Source organism: Blennius ocellaris (assembly GCF_963422515.1).
Source record: "Blennius ocellaris genome assembly, chromosome: 1".
Classification (NCBI taxonomy): Eukaryota; Metazoa; Chordata; class Actinopteri; order Blenniiformes; family Blenniidae; genus Blennius; species Blennius ocellaris.
In genome coordinates, this window is record NC_137650.1 from 35,704,826 (window position 1) to 35,720,760 (window position 15,935).

The window sequence follows — 15,935 nt, forward strand, 5'->3', positions numbered from 1 at the left end:
GGTCTTAATTGAACAATCTCAACAAGGTTGCTCAGCAACCAGTCACTCCTCAGGCTTTATTTTCAGAAGCCCATTATGGTCACTGTTACGGTTAGAGGCCCATTACATGCTAAAGTAGGGACTGACTGGAACGCAGTGGACTTCTCTTCCTCCTAACACTCCCTCGGTAAAGCCTCACTTTTGACTCAGGGTAATAATGGCTTCCTTGCTCACTGAGTGATCTGGGTTTCCATTTTCCAGCACTTGCGTTTCCAGTAGCACATGTACACAAGTGGGCTCGCTGAATCGGAAAACATTTCCACATTAATATTTGATAACATCTGGTTGGTTTAGAGCAGACTGGCTGCAAACAGGCAGGGAAAATTACCCCAGGCCAATAACTGGAAAAAAAAAACCATTGGATCATGGCTGCACTGTAAAGAGAAACAATCAAACACGGACCTGAAGGTTGCCTTTTATGCTGTCCAGTTCCTTTGAGGTCTTGGAGAGCTGGTGCAAGATGCTGCTTCGTTCACTGAAGACTTCCTTCAGCTTCTTTTCCAACCCATCATAGCTTTGTCTGTTGAAAAAAGAAAAGAAAAGAAAAGACAGAGAGTGAGATTTCACTATTAAATGTCCGCCACTGGCTGAGAAAATTCCCTTTTTATTGGCACCCTTGGGAGAAAGAGGTGTTTTAAACTGGATTAAAAGCACCGTCGTTAAAGCTAAAGGGTAGAGCAATAGGGGAGAAAACTAATATCTACTCAGCACAGTCCCTGGATAAATGAAATAGAAAAATGCTTCTATTCCTTTCAATCAACCCATTTATAGAGGGCCCGTTTTACAGAGATAGGTCTTTTGACCAGAGGTATGCCCCTGCATTTTCCATTTAAATATTCATGTAGTCCATCCAATTATTAAGAAAAAAATTCTAAAGGGCACATTTGTCAAACGCTGTTTTTTTTTTTTTCCTTTCCTGCCTTCTTTGCAAGTAATGAACTTGTATTGAACTGCACTGAAGAAACATTCCTGTCATTTATTGCTGAGCTTCCAGAAAAGCAAGCATTACTTCACAGCAAGTTCGCATTAACGGACATAAAAAGAATTAGATTTTCTTTACTATCATTATTATGAATGGCAGCCTGTAATTTTCACTCAATATTCACTGAAGAGGCGGCAGCGGCGGCTCAGGTGGTAAAGCAGGCTGTCTTTCAATCCCATGGTTGCGAGTTCTATCCCCGATTATGACCAGTTCACGTGTCAAACTGTCCTTTGCGTGTGAACGGCTGAGTGCGATGAAAACGTGGGCGCCACACATGCAGTCGATGACCTTGCAAGTTCAAAAGTTTACAAAGAAGAAAATGACTGGAATCCTTCCAATGCAGAAGCTACGATTGACAATTTATTGGGTTCCAAGAAGTGTAATGAACATAACCGGTGAAGGAAGAAACCCAGAGGCCTCATATACACGACAACATTCACTGCGTTTACGTGACAATTGTGCTCGGAGCCACAAAAACGGATTTGAAAATGGCTTCCAGGGAGGAACGTTATGAAAACGCTTTGAAAAACCTCCGTCCTCTGCAGAACAGGAAGTTGGCATGTACAAAGAAGTGGTTAAGTATACGCTAATCTTTATAATGGAACTGGACTCATTTTCGCTGAGAGGTTTCATGGGGGGGGACAAGGTGTGTTTATCAGGAGACAAACTGAGGTCAGTGAGTAAGATGATCCCGTTTCAGTGTGGAGTTTACAGGGCGAGTTTACAGAAAACACTGACTTACCAATAAATCAAACTAGACTGTGAGGCACAGCAATGATACGATCAAATTTGCTCAGGCAATAATAAATATTATACGAGAAGATCATTTCAAGACTTCACTGTTTTCTCATTGATACATGAACCACACGTCCCAGTTCCCCTCATGGATGTTTCTCTCGCCCTGCTCATGTGTGAGTTTCCTCACGATCCAAAAGCATACGTTTTGGGGGGGTAATTGATGATTTTAGATTGGCCGTAGATGAGTGACTATCTGTTTCTCTGTGCTAGCCCCGTAATGGACTGGTGACCTGTTCAGGGTGAAGCGATTGATTGTCAGATGGGATTGGCTGCAGCTCAACCCCACCATGAATACAGCAGGATCTATTAATGGATCTATTAGCTCCTATAGCAGGGGTCTCCAACCCCCCTCCTGCATGCATTGGGTCTCTCCAAATGAATGCAAAGAGGACAACGTCATTGGGAGCTTGGTGGTTACATAGCCAAGATAGTCGATACGAGTGTTAAAGTCGAGAGGAATAGAGAAGAATCAGGCCATATTTACAGAAGTGAAAACACATCGCGCTCCCAACATTAACAATGGACACTACACAGACATTGGGATTTGGGTTGCCGTTATTGTTCCACACCCCGGGGGGGGGGGGGGGGGGGGGGGGGGGGGTTGGACGGCACAAGCTGGGGTTTTAGAATTTCCCCACTCTGGGACCCGTGTTCAAAAAAACCTGTTTTCACGCCTCGTGCCTTGTCTGAAAGTGTTCATCCTCACTTTCAGCTGGAAGAAAAAAACCCCCCCCCCAAAAAAAACATCTCAAGAGTTTTACACTGTTTATTATATTATGTATTCAGAAACAGCAAATGACAGCCGTGGCCTCAAGCGAAGCATATGCACTGGTTATAGCTGAGTAATTCCTTGCTAAATACTTGCTGGTCGTCACAAAATCTCTCATTTATCTCCCTGGTTTGTTTTTTTTAATAGGAATCGCTGTAATGGAATATGGTCAACCAGTCCTCTGTGGCTAAGTCCATAAAAATATGGGAAAACGATAGGCTGGTGGATGGCACAGAGTTCTGCCACATTATTCTGAACCCGTGGCTTCGTTTCAGCCCGGGCCCCCGTCCAAAAAAAACCCTGCAACTCGCCATGTCACAGATCCCAGCAGCAGATCATACACAATAACACATAAATCACTAATAGAAAAGCAACACCTGGGAAATAAATAAATAACACGGCGTAGTGAAACCCACACATGACTTGCTACCATATGGCATTGGCGGGAAATTTATTGCAGGTTCAAGCAACGAGGGAAGATAGGGTGAGAGATTCCTCCCTGACAGCCATATTATTCATTACCCAATGGAATAGGCCCTGGGGCATCTGTGGAATGAATAAGACCCATAATTCCAGGCACAATGACACAGAAACAAGTATATCACAAGGTTGTTAGACAAAATCGGGGTTTTTTTTTCCCCCCACACAATCCTCTTTAAGCAGCTCATTACAACAAAGAAAAGGTAACAGCTGCATGATTGTACCATGACCTTCCAAGAGTTCAGTGTTCATGGGGACTCCTCCCAAACAAAGATCCTCTTTTCTCAACGCAGTGACGTTAATGAGGATCATGTTGACCAGAATTCCTAACAAAAAAAAGGCCTATGGCCCAGAAACAGCACCACCAGGCACACGGCTATAAAGCAACAGCCACGATAATAATGACATCGTTCTTTCTGGACATCTGCAGAAAAGAAAAAAAGAAAGAAAAACGTCAGCCCACCACTGTTGATGTGAAATTCATCAAACTCCTCAGACGGAGTGGGAGGCATCGTTTTACAGGATCTGATTATCGACCTCTAATATTTCTCCACCCTTGGAGTCACAGCAAGTCCCTGAGTTATACGAGGCTGACCCTGCAGTGGGAAATAAAACTGCAGAGGCTAAAGGAAACACAACTGAATGCTACAGTCAACATCCTAGCAACAACTCAATAAAGGAAGCCAAGGCTGGGGCCAACTCGTCACCAAGCCCTGCAGGAGCTCATGATGCACCGCTACCGTTGCCTATAAACTACTGCGCATTGACTCGACTACTGCACAGTGTTGAATGCATCATATTTACCACGCACTGCAACATCATTTCTAAAGTGCAGCTTCCACTAAGTCAATTTGCATTGAAACTACACTTCCAATCCTCGTCTTGCAGAGTAAAGTTCAACACTTTTACGACAGTGGAACAATGAGCCAAAACGTTATCCGTTCTCAAAGAGACAATGCATTTCACATCACAGCAGTGCAGAAGCAGACAGTCGAGGACAGAGCTGGTTATTATAGGTGATGTGCTGGATGGTGCCGGAGCAGTTCAACTGAAGATTATTCTCTCACCAATGTATTTATCTATTCCTCGAAGTCTCTATGAATACTCTTCAACATACTTGTTCTGTTTTAATCCGGAATTTTGCTCCTTTTCATGCATGAAAAACACAACACAAATAAAGATTGATGACATCATAGTTTTTTTTTTAAGACTTAAGGGCATTCATATCTTTGTTTTCTTATTATTGTGAAATGTTGATGGTACATGGAGTTGACTTTAGCAGTTTTTCCACTGATTTAACAGCCCATAAAGGATTATTAGTGAATATTAGTGACACTAACTGCACACACACACACACACACACACACACACACTAATGGGGGCTCGAACCCGCAACCTTCTGATTGAGAGTCACCTTGCTCTACAGATCCACAGCACCGGTTGTTTTCTGGCCCATCATAGTCGGCTGATGCAAACGTATGAATTATATATATTATGATAAAGTGTCTCATCTGACTGTTGGTGAAAAGAAGCTCATACGTCCAGATAATGGAGGCGTAGCAGCGCGCTCTCACATGGTGGCGTCTGGGTTCTCCAAGTACATTAGACTTTGTTCCACAACATAAAAAAGATCCGGGTTATTGGAAGGGTTAATCATTGAATAGTAAAACGTGAAAGACAGACCTTGCTTATTGGCTCATTGGATGTACGGACACACATCGTATTGTGTTGCTCTGTATTGTACTGCATTGTGATGTTATAGCATGAATGGGATATTCATGGGCGACAACAATGACGATCAAGTCACACAGGACTGAGAACTTCTTGACTGGGTACAGACAGCGCAGTACTCTCCTTCACCAACTGCAGCTATCGCGTCCATGTTCCAGATAAAGCAAGGCACCTTGAGAAGCCTTGCCCAGTGCATGCCTCCGTGCATCAAATGTGTTATGTTACAGTTGGTTATTAATGTTTGCTCACCAGTGGTCATCGCTCCAAATGAAGCTGAAATGCGTGAAAAGACTTTAAATGTAAAGTGGACTTCATGACAAACGTCGGTGGCTTGAAGGCGAAGGTGCAAACAGCGAACCACAACAACCTGGCAGCAAGGGATTGTATAAAATAGTGAAAAGAGGAGTGGTTAACATTCAGCTTATTCACAGCATGTTGTTCAGGGTTGATTGTAATATCTCTCTGCGTGCCTCTATCTCATCGCTCAAGGACAGCCCGTCTGCTGCAGCCTGTTGTAAACCGGCCATGTTGTTCTACTTCGGTATGTTTCCTCTCAATCGTGCTTCTGTCCCGCTGTACCTATTTGTATTCAGGGAGGAGGACGCTATGCCCCTTCATGTGCAGGGAAGGAGGAGGTGATAATAATCACCAAAAAAAAGCCATCCATATCTTCAGAGACCAGTAAAACACAAGACAGTGACATTGATGTTATTCTCCGTTGTCTGCTTTGCAATTAGCTGCAAAAAAGAAAAAAAAAAAAAGTTAAAAACATCCAGGAGGTTGGCTAATTTAATGTTTCCCCCTTATGAAAATGAGCAGGGCTATTTTGGGAGACAGTCAGCGGTTCAGACAAGGACAAATTAAAGGATTCCCCCGGGCTTTGGTGTCTTTGGAGGCCCCTCCACTACCTGACTGCTTATTTTAATGCCCACAGAAGAACGTGTGGCACATCAATCATTCATTCTGCACTAATCATATATTTTTTTTTGGGGGGGGGGGGTTTGCTGCCCCGATTTTTCATTTAGGATATTAACTTGTCATATTTACACTTAGAATGTGAACATATGATCAGGATACACATCCTGGTGAACGTTGTGTTCGTTTTTTTATGTATTTGTCATTTCTTTGTAAATTTGTAAACATGCATTGTTTTCAAAAAAGCCTTTCTGAAACAAAACTGTTTGTGGGAGGCATGGCTCGGCTGGTAGAGCGGTCCTCTCCCAATGGGAAGGTTGCAGGTTTGATTCCCATCTCTACCTGTTTACATCCCCAAGTTTCCTTGAGCAGTTGAAAAGCACTATATCAGGGATCGAGAGATGGAAACATTTTTTACTGGACACTGGTCCAGAAATCATGCAGTTTTTACTGGACCGAAGCACATTTTACTGGATTGAGGTAAAGTTTGACGGGAATTTTTTATTTATTTTTTTTAATATGAGGCTGTAATAAATTCATCTCCACATCAAAGTATGAAGTGTATGAACGTAGGCACGTATTCACTCAAAATGCAACTTGAGGTTAGTATACGGTCAAAAAAGGAAACAGTACAAACTATATGTGTTCAGTTTGGACAACGTGGGGGTCTGCCTGACGTCACCATTTCATAATGAACTTGTTATATCTTTAAAATCTCAGAATCACTTAATTAATTCATGGGGGAAATTGTTCAGCAACGCAGCACAAACAGCAATTGTTCCAGTGATTGGGACTATGTTCAGGGAGTTTAGAGTGGAGGGGGACACAGCGTCACGGTGGTGTGAGTCGCCTTACCGCGGAGGAGCTGTTGTTCAATGTCTTGATGTCGGTGCCGTATTAAAGCGGTGACGTCTGGCGGCAGAGCGCCTCGCTGCACCACGGCTTTGCCAACATCCACGTCGATGCTTTGCGGCGTTTTGAGCGTAAAATACGCCCAAACAGCGACATGTTGTCATGAAATGCTGGATAGCTTGCAATGCTAGTTCCGTAGCCTGCTGGCTGCAAACTGTGGAACGGATTTCCCGATGCATTACTCCGCGTCTCATTGAGACCCGCCTCCGTTCAGGGAATCCAGTCCACATTTTGCAGAGCAGCGGAAAGTCATTTTTATCGATAATGTCCGAATGTCCGACGTATTTTGCGATCACTGTATATAAGTGAAGACCTTTGATCCATTTTCAAATAAAACATTGTGTAAACTGGGACATTATGCTCACATTGTTCACCATCTGCCTCAACAGTACATTTAGGTATTTTACATAAAATGTATGGTTGTTAGAATGTGTATTTAACTAGAAGCTGCTTTATTAGATTGGAACAGTATGAATCGCCATGGCATTACTTTTTTATAGTTTATGTCACAAGAATGGGAAGTTTTGTGTTTTAATTTAATGGGAATCTATCTCGCTTTTTGCTCTTTTCTAAGACTTCTTTTCATTTTTTTTTTCATAATGTCGGGTTGTCGATATTCTGCCGCTTCTACTTTCATCAGAAATCTCAAATCCCGTAAATGGTGAAAGTGAACGCTGAGGATTGCATCAGTCTTGGTCCAAGAAAATTAAAAATAGTCTGAAAAGGCTAGCGTCTTGCCAGCACTACACATACCAACACATCATGCCACATTTGCAGGATGGAAGTTAAATGCTTAATAATTCACAGGGCAGACGCCACAAAAACCAGCATCTACTGAGCAAAACAAGGAGTTTATTTGCCGTCATGCGGATTACAGGCAGACAGAGGTTCACGTGGTACTTCCAATTTCAGGCTGGATTAATTATGCCATTAGGAGGGGGTAAATAAATAGTTTTAATAAGAGGGACTGCCCAAGGCCTGTCAGTGAATTAATGTATTCCTCTAGCAGAGCGTGACCACCGTCCAGCATCTGCAGCAGAAGTCAGTCATGTTTACCAACTGTTGTGTCGGCGATGCAGACAGCAGAGAGTATTAATTGCATGTCAGGGGATGTTTGACGTTGAATCTTTTTTTTTTTTAATTGCTTAAGGAGGAGACATGATGAAACAATCGGTGGCGAGGGACTCAATTCGCCATTAAAAGTCAAAGCGATGCCGAAATCTCGCCTCCGCATTTAGTGGCATGGTATAAACATGCCGTCACGTTAATTTTTACTTCGACTAACGTCATTAAAAGTCGACGACAATACAGACTCACTGATCGTTGTTTAATTATGTCCAGCTAATATCGCCAGTCAATGGTTTATTGTCTCTCAGTATTAAAAAAATAGCAAATATTAGAGGAATTTTGAAAAGTTGTGGAAAAAATTTGACTATCAGGCTGTCTATTTGTAATGGAACTCTTAATTTCTTTGCATGATGGCATGCATGTTATTGTGTTGTTAGTTCCATTTGTTAAAAGCCTTATTGTACAATATGGGAGGATTTCTTTGGGTTGGTAAGTGGCCTCAGCATGTCTCTGATTCTGCAGTAATCAAGGATTATTTCAAACTCTTTATTTATAGGTTCATAATAAAAAGGGTAATTAAAGTGAATAACAGAAAAAAAGAAGAGCAAAACAGCATTTAAAAAAAGATAAATGAGAAAAATTACGATTTGAGGGTCTCGGAGTGAGTTTATGTATCGTCAGTGGTCGTTAATGTTTATCTATGTCCGTGGCTCAATGCATGGAATATTTACTCCATCATTTTTCTCCTTGCTTCTTTTTGGAGTCGTTTAGAGGAGGTCATTTGCTCCAGGGTGTGCAGCTGCTTCACAATGTTGACAAAGAGGGCTGCGGTAGGGCGATGTCTCAGCGGTGTAGATTTTTGTTACTTGCTGCCAGCTAAATCTTAAAGAAATAAGCATTGTTTGTGCTCATAGTCTCAGGGATGATCCCCAGATTTAAGAGTTGGAAATGACATGCAAATTTTAAAACCGAAGACCTTTGATGTAATTCTTGTGACCTTATTATTCCATTGGACCTGAATGATGGGGCCATGGCCGCTCCACACTCCCTCCAGCAGTTGTTTTGAGGAAAGAGTTTGTTTTGATTTGTGTTTAGAGGTGATAAAATAAAATAAAATAGAATAAAATAAAAGTTGGATTAAAGTCCATCAATTAAATTCCCCCCAAGTCTTGGAGTTGGTGGAGGACACCTGTGTATTTTTACTTTATATCCTCAATCTGGACTTCGACAGGGTTCACATCGAGTAAGATTTAGGTTTTTATTCTAATTTTAGAAGGATGGATGCATAGATAGATAGATGTCTTACGAAAATACGTCTTGGGGTCTTTAATTTGTTTAATTGGTTGCATACTTTGTAGTCAGATCTTGGTTTGTAATGAAGCTTTTAAATCATTGAGTTTTAATAAAGTTTGAATTATTTGTGTGCTCTATCTATAATCTCTTCAATATGTGTCTGTCATTTTCACATTTTATTTTACTTTTTATTGCTATAAAACGCAATTCCATTTGGGGAAATTACGAATATATTAACATTCAAGTTCAGAAATCAATCTGATGGAGTCATGTTTTTTCTGCGTGCGTGCGTGGCTGAGCAGCACAATAGGTTGTGCCAAATTAAGGAAATGTAAAAAAAAAAAAAGGAAATCTCATCATAAAACTTAAAATAATGATTTAAAAGAAAAAGAAAATCAAGTTCCATCTCATATAAAGCTTGGGCACATCTGATCCAAAATAATTAAGTGAAGAGCAATTTGCATTTAAGTATTTTATCATTCAGACAGATGGAATTAGAGCAGTGTAAACCAATTTTACAGTTGAGTAATAAATATAGATATTGTGCATCTCACTCTTCACTTGAATTATAAGATGCAAATTGAAAGCATTGTGGAAGAAGGAAAAAAAAATAGAATTTACAGCCTCGCGTTTGCATTTTATGTACAGATCACACGGGGAGAATTCAGAGCACGTAATCACGTCAGCTATCCGACTCTTAAGCGGAGATACTTTCTCATGAGTCTTTCCAGGGCGGCGTTTTGAGTGGATGGCATAAAACTACAGTGGCGGCAAATTGTCACATGAAAATGATACAAGATCCCTCCATTTTCCACCCTTGAAAAGTAAGTCCTCCTAATTTGCTCATTACTTAAGTTATGTAATTCTCCACCGAGGGAGGTTTAAGGCATTGAAATAGAAATAGTTAGCATATTAGATGAATAATTCAATGCTTACTCGCAGGCATTTTCATGCATAAGTAGATGCCAATTGCTCTCCCTCGACATTTAACACTCAACGCTCTACATGCATTTGGAAACAATGTGGTTTCTGTACAGGCAGGTTACTGCAAACGGCGACGGCAGAAAAACACACACGGCAAATAGAAAACGTCCACTGGGAGAAAATACAGTACGACGTTGGCACGGTGCGTTTTCTTGAAGGGTAGAAACTCTTGAAATTGAGATGTTGTTTGATCCTGCTTCCATGCTCAGTTTTTACCCCCCCTCTAGCCACACGTAAAGAGAAAATTAAATCTTGAGTGCATTCCTCTATTTTCTGCTGGGATTGAGCTCGTCAGGCGATCCACTCTGCACTCTCCATTGTCATGTTCAATCCAAATCATTTTCACAGTGACACCAAACCCTCGAAATCAAAGTGGCTTCGCATGCCTCGTGAAGCTGCCTTTCATTTTGAGTTAACCAGGTCAAAGCCAAACCCATTTTCCCTGGCTAATTAGATATTCATACTATGTTTGCCTCGTATAGACTCTTCCTGGATTTTTGCATAATACGTACAGTTGGCATTGGATGCACGATGATGTTCCATTTCTGTTTATGTCTCCAGCTTGACGCTTCTGTGACTCAGAATCTCTCATCTACAGACCTATAATCACACAAATGAAGGTTTTAAAAGAAGCTCTTATGGTTGCCTGGTTCAATTAAATCTGGGATTTGAGTGTATCTAATGCAGATCCTCCCATCCTGTCTTTTTATTTTCTGCAATCGCTGTGTTATAATCAAACAATATTGGACAGTTTTATTCCCTTTGTAACTCCTGCTGGGAATAATAAAGCAATGTTGTGTGTGTGTGTGGGAGAGTCTCTCCTCGACCATCTGAGACATTTTTATGACAACAAGTGAATTCAGCTTTTGTTTTCCAGATAATTCTACATGAAACAAGTGGTTTTCCACCAGAGGCAACGTTCTCAGGACGCACCGCTGCTTTAATTTATCCGAGCTCCAGCGGGAGAAACAGCACTTCCAAACAAAAGTGTCCAATGTGTGTCCAAAGTCTACAACGATTAACACACACACAAAAAAAAAAAACACCTCGGTCTAATCTGAACCTATACAGTGTGTGAAAAATATCTAGCGGTAAAGCAGAATGATGAAAGGAAACTGCCGGTGAAACACAGTGTTGGGAAAAATAATCTTTTTTTCTTTGTGGTGGAAAATTGAGGATATATATAAAAAAAAATAAATAAAAAAAAAGCACATTCAGTGAACATTAAATGTGCATTTGGAGGATCTCCCCCCAGGAAAACGCTTGGCAGAGATAGTAAATGCGTAATGGAGGATTTCAACCACACGATTGACCCAAATCACGACTTTAAAATGTGTCACTGTGTGATCACGCTCTCTCGTCATAGTCGAGCTTGTCAAACCGTAAAGCAGCTTCAGTCAACACTCTGTCGGTTGAGTCTCAAATCGTCCTGAATGTTAAACATGGAAATGAGTCTTATTACAGTGACTAAGGTGATGACATGCTGGATAATGTTGTTGTTATTCTTGTGCAGTGAGAAACATTGCATAAGTTATCAACTCTGAGTGAAGAATGGCTTTATACCCACATTTATTAATTTCAGGCCGTCAATAAACGTTCAGGCTGCTAAAAATGAACAGAATATAGATTTGAGTGTTTTGCGGTGAAGCATCTCCAAATCATCAAACTTCGTCTGGCGTTTCCACACTGCAGTCGCCTCGTCTGTGAAAAGTGATCCGAGGAAGGACAAACAGTGAACCAGTGGCAGGGTCGTGGATAGGGGTCGACTGTTTTACTGCATCTGCTGCTGCAGAAAGCACAGAACACTCTTAGCAAGAAGTTCTTAAGAAGTTAATATTGGGTAAGTGGTCATTATGTTATGGCTGATTGATTCAGAAAAATATGTGGTTTTGAAATAGTTAAATCAGTCATTACTGGTTTTCTACACAAGTCACACATAGCTGAGGAGCAGAGTGATGTCATCCCATTTGTTCTTTTTTTGTTCCATTTTCTAATCTTGTTTTGTTGTGAGAATAGACACAGTGGGAATTCTTAATTTCCATAAAAATCTTTTAAAACAAAGCCAGCCTTTAAAAAAAAAAAAAAGGGGGGGGGGGGGGTGTTGGGGGTGAAGGAGGCTCAAACATATGTGGTTGCAGAGAAAATCTCCCTTTTCAGTGTTGCTCCGTCTCGTTTCCTCTCATCTGACCGACGGAGGAGAACTTGGGAACTGGCAACGAGCGGGCAGATGCATCTGATTCACATCAAGGGCAATCAGCGAAGGCCTCTTCCCAACTTCCAAGTGTCACTCAGGGAAAACACAAGAGGACAAGTTAAGCCGGGCGGAGAGGAGGAAGGCGGGAGGTGGAGTGTGAGGTGGAGAATTTGGAATTGGATGACGGATGTGACTTGATTACTGGTTAACTACCCGGCTGGTGCACCACTCCGACGTGGATGAGAAACCCGCTGGCGGCTGGATTATCAATTTGGAGGAGGCAAGACTCTATTTGAATCTATTGTTTCACTCCAGGCAGACTGTCAGTTACAGAGCCCCCCCCCCCCCCCCCCCCCCCCCCCACCCGCCGCCGCCTTTGACTGAACTTGGAGGTTGGCTCCTCTTTGCCTCAGTGATTTTCTACCTTGAATAAAATCCTCAATCAACCTTTTTTTCTCAAGAACGCATTCTTGTTCCCCCGGTGTCCCGAAACACCCCGCTGCCACACGTGATTCTGTTATTGCACACGGCTGATTGACGGAGTTAGAAGTGACATCGAAGTGCAATGGAAGGTCAAAGATGCACGGGGGGGGGGGGGGGGAGGGGGGGGGCGAAGGAACAATCTCACAATTTAAGAGCGAAGCGGCGACGGATCCCATGACTGACAAGGAGAGTTTGATCAGTTTGATGTTATTCACAAATTCACGCGGCGAGAGGAGGCGAGGCGCGGACTCCATTTTCATCTGGTGTATTTTATGAACCATGAGGTGCAGTCTGGCATGAAACATTTCAGATATTCTTTAGTCGAGGTCCCAACTGTGTAGTTTAGGTATTTTCTTTCTTTTTCTTTCGCTCGTCTGCTGGGTGAAATCATGGAAAATTATTTAATATAAAGGGTCCATTATTCTAAACTAGATATCCGGTTGGGCTGAGGAAAGGTGTAGCGGTTGGTGTTTAATCTTTACTTGGTGTGGTTTGAATGGGGGAAGAGAGTGGAGGAGAGGTTAGAGCAGCACACTTGAAAAATCTGTGTTTGAAACCCACGACCCCTGAATCCCAATGAGGACGGCGTCTGGAAGGAACCTGAGTCACAACACGAAGGTCACATGCTCTGCGGCGGTGACCTCCAGGAGAGAACAGCTGATTAATCAGCGTCTTGTTTCCTTTTCAATGTTTGACCTTCAGCTTGGAACCTCAGCGTTTTAGAAGTCAACGTGTTTTAGACCCCGTTCACAACGTCGTCAAGTCAAAATGGGAAACTTTGGTTTTGGGTTTCCGTGAACACGAGGGTATTCACTGACATCGCAACGTTCTTAAAGCTTAAACCCAAGGTGGAACTTTTCAGAAAAGCATTGTTACGCAACCTTTCAGAAACGCCGATGTTGAGCACGTGGACCATGGGACATATATGTTGTATGGTTCTGCACCTGCGTGACTCGATGGACAACAACAACAACAACGTTTGCCTTCAGTGTCATGACTCACAATTCCTATTCTCCTGGGACTTTAGAGTTCAGTCACCCGGAATAACAATCCAACTCTGTCGTCTGTCTGTACGGATGTTCATGTATTGCCACTGTCATTGTTTTTATTTTTGTTAAATACAATTTTTTTATAGATTTTTTTCTTTCAATTACCTCAGTTACAGTATCAGGACAAAACAGATTGACAAATTCTATCCATCTTTCATCACCCAATGTCTCTATTGTCCCATGGTAGAGGTGTCTTCTTCTGTCCTCCTGAAATCAATTAATTTTTCCCACTTTTCTTCAAATTGAGACTCCTGTAATCTCAGTTTGTACGCGAGTCTCTCCATTACAGATATTTCCTCAACAGCACGTAACCACTGCTCCCGGGTCGGCGGTTCCACTTTGTACCACAATCTGCTAATCACTTTCTTTCTTGCTGCTCGTAATATCTTAAACAGATATTCATCTTTTATTTGTATCACATTATGGGTTATGTTTCCCAAATACAACATCTTACAACTGATATCCTAATACTTTTTGCAAACTCTGCCATATGTGTTCCCAATACTCTTGTGATTTGTGACAGGACCAGAATATATGCGTGTGGTCTGCATCGACGTGGCCGTACAATCTCCAACGTGGCCGTACGATCTCCAACGTGGCCGTACGATCTCCAACGTGGCCGTACGATCTCCAACGTGGCCGTACGATCTCCAACGTGGCCGTACGATCTCCAACGTGGCCGTACGATCTCCAACGTGGCTGTTGTCCTGACAACACTTTTGTCCTTATTTGTGGAGTTGTGAAAACTCGAGCAATATTTTTCCAACTCCATTTCTAAACGGCCTGACTTGTATTGTCTTTCAAAGTCACAGAATTTAGATTTGAGTAGGTAAATGCGTCGTGGATATTTTGTTTTTGTCGCATAAAGAAATGATGTGTCAGCACTTTTGGAACCTCGGTGTTACTTTGTCCCAACAATTCAGCCTTTAGGAGGCGCTGTCCGACTTCCTAGTGAGACAAACTCCTGGACAATGCAAAGCTTGTATACTGTGATATCGTCTGTTCTTGCTGGAAAAATGTGATCAAATTGTTTTAAAATGTTTTAATTGCTTTCAGTCTGATTCCTTCGTATTCTTTACCAGGAAATGCTCCTGATTAAATGCAATGAACTCCCTGGCAAATTTAAAACCCAGCAGAAGTCTGAAAGAGTGACGTCATGAAGGCTTCATTCAGTCCACCCTTCTGGGAGCTGGAAGTGACCCGACATGGACAAAAGCAGGGTCACCGCTCCGTCATTCACAGCAATGTGGGAGAAAGTCAGAGAACCAAGAGAAAACCCATGAGAAAACTGCAGGAGGGCCCCCCGGAACTTGGAACCGTCAACCTTGGGATGTTTCCACCGCGAGACAAGAGTCCTTCCCACTACACCAGCGTGCAGCTCACACACATCAAACTACAAAGTGGGAGTGAGATGGAGAAATTCACGAGATATGGAAATTTAAAAAAAAGGAAAAATACTTTCATGTTCGACTATTTAAAATATATGTTTTTGAGAACTGATGTTTTTCTTCTTTGCTTTAATTTTTTTCCCCCTCCTATGAGTCGTTGAAGCCTTCATAAAGGGACCTCAAAGAACATGGAAATGCTCAAATAAAGCTACCACTTTCAACCGTATTCTCATATATATATATATATATATATATATATATATATATATATACACACACACACACACACACATACAGTATGCCAGGTCTTGCAGACGTATGCTGCTATGCTTAGTTGGCATCCAGCTAGTTTTGAACACCCACATACATGCCACCCTGGATAAATGTTATTCTCCCTGTAACTTGAAAAAAACCTGCCTGTGATGTTTTAACCTAATGTTTTTTTCCCCAAAGCGTCAACCTACCGCTGCAACTTGAGCGTTGTTATTCCTCTACTCTTACAAATTGTATTAAATGTGCAGTTTATAAACTCAGAAGAAGCACAAGTGTCTCTGGTGGATATTTGTTTGGGTATTTTGTCTCTGATGTTATTGCTAGTTTTTTTTTTCCACATTGCGTCCCGAGGCAACAATCCAACCTACACACCAGATTCAGGGCCGTGATTTCTTCTCACAGTTACGAGTTGCAAGCAGCTTTTTTTTTGTTTTGTTTTTTCTGCATGACCTTAGCAGCGGACTTCACATAAAACACTCAATTACCTGCGAAAGCAAGGCTTGCACATGTTTCACAGAGGACACTCGATTTGTTTTATAAACCAAGAAAGGGTGGATTTCCAATGTGCTTGAGATAC

The 15,935-nt window shown here is 41.9% G+C and overlaps 1 protein-coding gene across 1 annotated transcript in view; it reads right to left on the reverse strand.

Annotated features, from left to right (window-relative positions):
• The window catches only part of luzp2 (leucine zipper protein 2), a gene marked incomplete at both ends in the record, with an annotated part of 197,397 nt that overhangs the window by 101,129 nt on the left and 80,333 nt on the right, over positions 1-15,935 (reverse strand). The window contains one exon of the mRNA XM_080501168.1: positions 442-559. Within this exon, the coding sequence (XP_080357294.1) occupies positions 442-559 (118 nt within the window). The remainder of the gene's footprint in view (positions 1-441; positions 560-15,935) is intronic.